General features: G+C 40.6%; 1 protein-coding gene across 1 annotated transcript in view; it reads right to left on the reverse strand.

The window, feature by feature from the left end:
- IPCEF1 (interaction protein for cytohesin exchange factors 1) overlaps positions 1 to 9,558 on the reverse strand; it is a 125,659-nt gene that overhangs the window by 77,410 nt on the left and 38,691 nt on the right. Inside the window, exon 2 of the mRNA XM_032770821.2 lies at positions 3,630 to 3,679. Within this exon, the coding sequence (XP_032626712.1) occupies positions 3,630 to 3,679 (50 nt within the window). The remainder of the gene's footprint in view (positions 1 to 3,629; positions 3,680 to 9,558) is intronic.

Below are 9,558 nucleotides of genomic sequence, written 5' to 3' on the forward strand. Positions count from 1 at the left end.
GAGGCAGGTGAGGGGTCTGCTGATGTCTGAACTTACAAGACAGCATGCTGACATGCTCTCAGCCCCCACAAAACCCACTCTCTCTCTCATACACACACACTCCCTGTCACACTCCACTCCACGCCCCCCATTTGAAAAGCATGTTGCAGCCACTTGGATGCTGGGATAGCTACCATAATGCACTGCTCTCTGTGGCTGTTGCAAAAGCTGCTAATGCGGCCATGCCAGTGCGCTTGAATCTGTCTGTGTGGACACACTGCAGTGTTTTCCCTATTGTGGTCTCTGAAGGCTGATTTAACTCACAGCGCTCTACATGCATGCGTAGCCATGCCCTAAACAACACAAAGGCACTCTTGGGGCACATCTACAGGGTGACACTCAGAAAAGTTAAAGTGAATCAAGTAAAGGTGTGAAATCAATGTGCACGAGTTAAAGCACATTTAACACCCTCTGGCTTCACAAACACCCATGCGGATGCTCTCACTCAGAAGAAAAGTGCGGTCTTAGGCTTGGGCTACACTTAAAAGTTATATCAGCATAGCTATAGCAATCAAGGGTTGAAAAAAAACACCAAACAGATGCCAGCCAACATAACTATGCTGACAACAATCCTAATGTAGATGCAGCTGTGTTGACAGAAAAGCACTTCCATGGATGTAGCTACTGTCATTCAGGGAGGTGGTGTTCCAACATTGACAGAAAAAACTGTCAGCATAGGCTGCACCTACACAAGGGGTCTATGATGGTACACGCTCTGTAGTGTAGATGGAGCTTTAGTGCAGAATAAGAGTGCTCACATGAGGAGTTTGTGCAGAATAACTTTGCACTTTAAATTCACACCTTAGCCATTTCTCATTAACTTTCCCACGACTTGCCTGTATAGAAAAGCCCCAAACTGTAACTGATCTATTGAAACCTTATTCCAAAATAGGTGCAACAGCAACAAAATGGGGAAGTCTATATAAGGAACACCAACAGGTTTACTGCCTGATAGATGTTTTTAAGAAGTAATTCAAAAGTATTCCTGATACTGTTTGCAAATGTCTGTGTTTGTACTACATATTGTCAGTAAGAACTTGAATGGTACTCTCTCTTTGAGGCTGTGTGACAGCAATTAACAACACTTACATTTAGAGTTTTGCATTTCATAGCTCTGAGGTTTAACTCTGTTTAACACTTTTCTGAAAAAGTTGTGAAAAGACAGAACTTTTGGCCTGTGCTGCCTCAGACAGGTAAGCTGAGGCGCAAAAAATGGGAACTGTAAAAAGAGTGAGTGTATTTTCTGCTAGCAAGTCAAACACTGGCAGGTATTATAACCCCATAGTCCAGGGGTGGCCAACGTGTGGCTCCGGAGCCACATGCAGCCCTTCAGAAGTTAAGATGCAGCTCTTTGTATAGGCACAGACTCCAGGGCTGGAGCTACAGGCGCCAACTTTCCAATGTGCCAGGGAGTGCTCACTGCTCAACCCCTGGCTCTGCCACAGGCCCTACCTTCAGTCCACCCATTCCCTGAGCCTGCCATTCCCTCATTCCTCCCTCCTCCCCATCCCTGAGCCTCTGGCACGCCATGAAACCGCTGATCAGGAGGTGCTGGGAGGCAGGGGAAGGCACTGACAGGTTCTGGGTACAGTTCTGTTCAATAGCTTTATCAGTGATTTAGATAATGGAATAGAGAGTACACTTATGAAGTTTGCAGATGATACCAAGCTGGGAGGGTTGCAAGTGCTTTGGAGGATAGGATTAAAATTCAAAATGATCTGGACAAACTGAAGAAATGGTCTAAAGAAAATAGGATGAAATTCAATAAAGACAAATGAAAAATAATCCTCTGAGGAAGGAACAATCAGTTGCACACATACAAAATGGGAAATGATTGCCTAGCAAGGAGCACAGCAGAAAGGGATCGGGGGGTCATAGTGGATCACAAACTAAATAAGAGTCAACAGTGTAACGCTGTTGCAAAAAAAGTGAACATCATTTTGGGATGTATTAACAGGAGTGTTGTAAACAAGACTCAAGAAGTAATTCTTCCACTCTACTCTGCAGTGATTAGGCCTCAACTGAAGTATTGTGTCCAGTTCTGGATGCCACATTTCAAGAAAGATCTGGACAAACTGGAAAAAGTCCAAAGAAGAATAATAGAAATGATTAAAGGTCTGGAAAACATGATCTATGAGGAAGGTTGAAAAAATTGAATTTGTTTAGTCTGGAGAAGAGAAGACTGAGAGGGGACATAACCATTTTCAAGTACATAAAAGGCTTTTACAAGGAAGAGGGAGAAAAATTGTTCTTCTTAACCTCTGAGGATAGGCCAAGAAGCAATGGGCTTAAATTGCAGCAAGGGAGGTTTAGGTTGGACATTAGGAAAAACTTCCTAACTGTCAGAGTGGTTAAACACTGCAATAAATTGCCTAGGGAGGTTGTGGAATCTCTATCATTGGGGATTTTTAAGAGCAGGTTGCACAAACACCTGTCAGGGATGATCTAAATAATACTTAGTCCTGCCTTGAGTGCAGGGGACTGGACTAGATGAGGTTCCTTCCAGTTCTATGATTCTATCAAAGAGACAAACTTTCGAGCTACACAGAGCTCTTCTTCAGGTCTGGGAAAGGTCAATAACCGATATTACCTCATCCACCTTGTCTCTCTAATATCCTGGGACCAACATAGCTCTAACACTGAAAATAACAAATACTTGATAACTGTATTCAGATTTGTTAGCTGAAATAAAAGAATATATTAGCAAGGTGTACATTAGGATTTAAATTCAACCAAGCACAGAGAGAGACACTATCATATTGCCCAAAGGGTACCTTTTGGGAGTCAGAGATGCTTGGAGAGGCTACTTGTCTGAACCTTAAATAGATCTGAGTTCAGTTTAGGGGAACTGGTATTAGGTTTGGACCCAGTGTTTTGTAATCTGGAATAACCTATTCACAGAGAAACCCGGGATTTGAACAATACGAGAGTGACTGTTAAAACCTTAGCTGAGTGATTAAGCTCACATAATACATGCTTGTCGTTTTGCATACCACCACCACCACCGCCGCTACCACACACATTTTTATGAGCAAAAACGATGAAAGATTCACATATTCCTTCCTTCTTAAAAAATAGAAAACCATTTACTTAGTGCTATTGCTACAGCAGATTAAATCACATTGTTTATATAGCACCATAAATCCACATAACATGTTGAGACTCGCACATTTTTCTCTGAGAAACTGAAATTGGTTTTGCAGTTTCTGTTTACTTCACTATCAAATACTCATCTTCAAATACATCATATTTCAGTGAAGTAACCAAAATGAGGCTCTCACACTGACCTCTGATGCAGCTTAGAGATAATCAGTAGGATCCTTTACAAAGTAGAAATACATGCATTTAAAAAAAATATTTCAGAATAATCTATTTCCTTTGTTTAACCAAAGGAAAAAAGGAAGTAGCACATCTCTTTTAAGCAGACCTTTGTAGAACAGAGCAGTTATGTGCCTATGTGAACAGCTTCCTTTATTTTATAAGTGTATTACTGATCATTTGAAAGGAAGTGAAAATTCAATACCATAATAGTCATTCAGCAAAGACAAGAAAACATCCAATTTAGGAGGAAAGGATTAAAAGTTACATACCCACCAGCTAGGAATTCCTGTGACCAGCCACACACTTGCCCTGCCAACTCCTATACATCTCAAAATGGAGAGGAAATTCTTACTCAAATTAGTTGCAATGCTCAAGTTGCCCAAGAGGAAACTGGTGTGTCTTTGAAAAGTCATGACTATGCAAAGCTAAAATTGGTAAATCAGTTGACATAGCAACTGCTGAATGCCATACCAACCAGGACCATACTAGCTGGGCCTGCAAAATTGGGATGGATATTTCATGAACAAGTTCTCTCATGGTATTCTTGCACATCTAGTCCTGTAAGCCAAAAGTGTAGAATGACATGGGGGTGTGGGGACAGAAATTAAATGAAAAACTTTCCAACCTTCTTGGTTTACATTTTGGGATTTGGGGCTTTCAGTGCTAGTGGTTCCATATTACTGTGGTTAGCTTCTTCTTGGGTTTGTTTTATGGCACAGAACATTTATTGTTTTGACTACTGGTATCATTGACACTATTAATGTCATTTGTAGACCATTCAAAAGACAAATTACATTTGTGTTTGCTTTGATCTGGCCAGAAAGACCGTATTACAGATTATCACACTTATTAGCAATTAAGCAGAAGCCCAGGATTTAATGACCACAGAAACTGGTCCATTTCAAACTGTAGTGGCAGTCATTCTAAAGCCTCAACCACACTGGGGAGATTGTACCACTTTAAATATATTGGCATCGTTAAAGCATGTCCATGTGGACACTGTTACATTGGCATAAAGGTGCTATATACGAGGATAATTAATCCTGTATGGGAAGGGGAATAACTACAGCAGTGTAAGGTACCTTTACACCATTACAATTCATCTGTATTCGGGCTTGTACTGGTATAACTGAATCGGTAAAAAGTCACTCCCCTAACCAACATGGATACATGGTATAACTTCCAAGTGCAAACTAGGCCTATGCCAAGATTGAGACAGGTTAATAAGGCAAAAGTATGCACGGCTGCTGCTGTCATCAGATTTTCTTTAAATAAAGGACTTCTGCTATTAGAAAATATCTCCAACAGCCAGAGATAGGCCAGTAGACAGGGAGGGCTCTGAGTTACTACAGAGAATTCTTTCCCAGGTGTCTGGCTGGTGGGTCTTGCCCACACGCTCAGGGTCTAACTGATCACCACATTTGGGGTCAGGAAGGAATTTTCCCCCAGGTCAGACTGGCAGAAACATTAGGGTTTTTTCACCTTCCTCTGCAGTGTGGGCATCTTCACTTGCTGGTTTGACCTAGAGCAAATGGTATAACTTGAAAACTTGAAATCAAGATCTGTGGATTCCAATAACTCAGCCAGACATTATGGGTCTATTATAGGAGTGAGTGGGGAGGTTCTGTGGCCTGCAATGCGCAGGAGGTCAGACTAAGTGATCATGAATGTCCGTTCTGGCCTTAAAGTCTACACGTCTGTATGTAAATTCAGCACCAAGGTTACTTTTTTAAACAGAGTAAAAATATGCTTTATTATTAAATATTTAGTTGTTCTTGTGCCACATCTCCATGATGGATGAAGTCATCTGTGCTTGAAAGTTTGTACTGTTTGTGAAGCACCATTGGAATTTTATGAATGGGAATGTGCTAGTTAAGCATTATTGGGTGCTAATATTTTTTAATCGGAAGCAGTTGTATTTATTAGTCTATTTGTTATATTTTTATCTTATATTGACAAAGGTTCCAATCCCTCTATGACTAGTCAGTCTGAGTCCCCTACCTGAGTCCAGGGAGAAATAAAACTTGAAACAGGTGTGGACATAAATATCAGAAACTTTCCATTTTCTGAAGTCCCTAGCTATCTAAGGTACTAGTGACTTTCCAGAGAGCAAAGTCTATTTACATCTTCTTTCCACTGTATAATTTGAGGGTATATATGAAGACATGGGTAAGTGTGTGCACATTTGGCTCTGCATTACCATTTTAAATATTTGAAGGGTATTCAGCAGAGTAATCTGTACCAACTGAGCCATGAAAGTATCCACTCAAAAAAGGAACCTGAGTGTCATATTAGACTGCTCAATGAAGGCCCTCTGCACAATGTGCAGCTGCAATTACAAGTCCAAATAGGATGTTAGGATGTCCAAGAAATGGCATGGGGAATAATACAAGTAATACTACAGTGTCCTTAGAGAAATTGAAGGTGTGACCTCCTGTGGAATACTATGAGCAGTGCTGTGCACCCTGTTTCTAACAGGATACTGCAGAACTAGAGAGAGTTAAGGAGAAGAGTCACAAGAATGATCCAGGGCCTGGAAAAAAACTCATATGAAAAGAGATTGAAAAGACTGGGATTTTTTCATCTTACAAAGGCGATGAATAAGAGGGGACGTGATAAAATAGCAACTAGTCTAGGGAAGGTAGACTAGGAAATTTTGTTTTCCCTGCCTTATAACACAAGAACACAGACTGTTCAATTAAATTAAAAGGTGGCAAATTCAAAATTGAAAAAAGAAATACTTTTTTCACACACTGTAGCCTGTGGAACTCACTGCCACAGAAGTCATTGAGGCCAAACACATAAGATGTTTTAAAGAGATTGGGTGTCTAGAGCGATATCAAGAATATCCAGACTTCTAGTTAATGACATGAAGTGGAAGAAATATTAAACCTTATGCTTCAGGGTTTAAATCAAACTAACTATAAGAGAGCAGGGTGAGACCTGACCTAGGAGGCAGATTATCTCATATTGGCCTTCTGCAAGGTTCTGACACCTTCCTCCAGGGGTGCTGGAACAATGTTTACAGTGTGAGTGCTGATGATGGAAACCATGTATTTGGGTTGCTAGTACTACTTCAAGCGGGGGGGGGTGGCAGTGCCCCCCAGTACCCCTAGTTCTAGCACTACTGTCTTCCTATGAAGCATCTCGTGCTGGCCACAGTCAGAGACAGCATATTGGACTAAATGGACCTTGGGTCTGCTCTAGTCAAGCAACTCCTATGTTCCTAAAAGAGGGACATCATAAAGAAAATGGACCCCTAAGGTCTTGCAATCAGGCAGCAGTCCAAGTGTTTTATAGAAAGTTCCTTGGAAATTTGCATTGCAGTTTGTGTAAGTAAAGATAATGTGAAGGGGATTCCTTGCAAACACAGAAGCTGGAATGGAAGATTGAACCCATGGGGTTTACTAGGTACCTGAAGGCAACAGCCACTGTGTGCTACACCTAGAGCTCTAGAAGCTGGCATGGAAGCAGAATTATTATACTTGTGAAGCATAACACATGGTGGGTCACTGTGTATAGGACAGCCAGGGAGAAAGTAGTTCTCACTACAAATATTACATCCCACATGTCTAACAGGCAATAATTCAAATATAGGAAGTTAGCTATAGGCATAGTTTTCCAGATTCAAGTGGTCATGCAAAATAAAACGCCATTTCTGGGTCAGGGGATAGATTCTGTGTACTGAATATGTGTGGTTTTGATTCTGCTGAATGATGCAAACCCCAAAAGAATCAAAACCATTTTCCCTCAGCAAAAAATAAATCCTACTAACATTACCACGTATTACATATAACTCAAGGGAAAAAAATTGACTCCCACTCCCCGTGCGCACACCTGCACACACACACTCTATTTAAATGCTCTGTCAGGAAAGCTCAATAAATATGTTTTTAGCACAAAAATCTGGTAATCGCTGTATCTCTCATCAGAAAGGAAAATCAATTCTTCCCATCCAGTCCTGATTGTCTATCCAATTTAACAACTGGTGGCAATGCATAAAGAAACAAGAAAGCCACTGAAGGAAAATTGCTCAGCACACTTCCCAAATTCTACACTTGGTTTGATATCTGCCGACTACTACATACCACAAATGAGAAGATGCAACTGTTTTCAACCAATATGATTCAGATTTGACACACTCACTTGCTGCAGGGAAACAGTCACATCACATATATAAGATTTATATTTAAAAACCATACATCGCCCTCACTTCTTCCTCCCCCCCCACACATACCCACACATCATTCAGATAACTCTAAAGGGTTTTACTTTTACTCATCAAAGCCAGGAAATTCTGAGTCATGTGCAAAGTCGTTGTTTGTTTGGGTTTGTTTCTACTTACAAGTGTGAAGAGGTTTTGCAGCTCATAAAAATCAACCAGTGTTTGAAAACTCCAGCAACACTTCAATACAAAGAAGATGGTGGGACTTAAACACATTTGTAGCCTGTTTTACTTTTCCTTGCTTTCTGGGTTCAAGTCAAGCCCCCAGGAGTATTATTTCAAAACAAGTGGGAGGGATTTGGCTGTGCAACTCCCATCAGTGCCAGTTCTTGTCTTTGAAAATATAATCTCAACAGATTTTGAGGGATTCATTTTCTTTTGGTTAGAACAGGGAATCAGAACTCCTAGGTTCTAGTCTCAACTCTGCCCCTGACTCACCATGTGATTTAGGGCAAACAACTGACCGTCTTTGCACCTTAGCTTCTCCATTTGTAAAATGGGTGTAAATAATAATTACCTACTTCAGAAGAATGTCGGATGGTTTCATTAATACATACTTGTGATAAAGTGTTGGATGCTGCTTAGATTAAATGTTTCACATGAGGGCAATATATTGCAGTGGTTAAAAAGACAACAACAGAATGAGAGGGAGGAGAAAGAGAATCTCACCAGAGTGAACAGAGGTTTGATTAAATAACTTGAAAACAAGCAGTAGTGGGTGAATCTAGCTGAGAATAAAATACCGTGTCAACAGCAGCACTAGCCAGGGCAAGACGTTTAATTTTTTGTGAACAGAATCCTAAATCTCAATGCACCTTTTCAAATTATTCATTTCATAAACGTACATTGCTGCTTTTTCCCCTCCCACCACCTTTAACTTAGTAGACTCCAGCAGCTCCAGTCACATGCTAACACAAATATGGTCTATAGTATGTACACAATTGCCAGCATTCTTTTCTAATGTACAGTAGGCTCAACAGAATGATAGCAGCACATCAGGTTCAGCTGAAGACCTGCTCTAAAGGAGTTAAAGAAACTGTAAAGGTAACGATGGCTGTGTATGTGGGGGCAGGTGGGCAGGAGTGCAAACTTATAGAACGTAAGACTGGAAGGGACCTCAAGAGGTCATCCAGTCCCCTGCACTCATGGCAGGACTAAGTATTATCTTCTAGACCATCCCTGACAGATGTTTGTCCAACTTGCTCTTAAAAATCCACAATGATGGCGATTCCACAACCTCCCCAGGCAATTTATTCATCATACCAGTAGGGCCTGATTCAGCAAGCCTTTTGCACATAGAAAAACAATGAAAATCACTCTGCACACAAACTGCTTGCCGGATTAGCCCCACCGACTACAATACAGCTATATCGACTACTTATGCTTCTTTTTGACATGACAGGTTGTAACAGTCCCTTGTAGGACTAGCCAAAGTAACACAGTATGGACGTAAAGGCTAGACAGAGGGTGAACTGAGACTGTTTATTATGAAAAATGGACACATTGTAGCATATACCTCTTCCTCCCAAAGTACAAGAAAAAAATGTAAGTGTTCCATTTTCAAAAACTGAAAATGAAAAAAAAATCTATTTCCTAGTGAATATTTGCATTTAGAAACTTTCCTGCCAAATGAATTGAAAAAAAAAGCTTCCAACAAAATATTTCAAATGAAAACTTTTTGGTGAGAATTTTTTAAAAAACAAATGATTATATATAATTTTTTCAACCAGCTCTTTTTGTCATAAAATAAGACAGTGAATTTTCTGGGGTAGAGAGCAGTTTTTGTTTATTTGTTGAGCACGTAGCACAATGGGATAGCAGCCCAATGGTAATTCTCAGGCATTCTCAAGCAGCCCAATGGTAATTCTCAGGCATTCTCTCAGCAGCTCATCTTTGGGGGCCATCTTACTGATGTACTCCTGGATGTTCCGGGTTTTGTCCAGGACAGTGGCTTTGACGCTCACCAAGCCCCG

The sequence above is a fragment of the Chelonoidis abingdonii genome, chromosome 3 (genome assembly GCF_003597395.2).
Source record: "Chelonoidis abingdonii isolate Lonesome George chromosome 3, CheloAbing_2.0, whole genome shotgun sequence".
NCBI lineage: Eukaryota > Metazoa > Chordata > Testudines > Testudinidae > Chelonoidis > Chelonoidis abingdonii.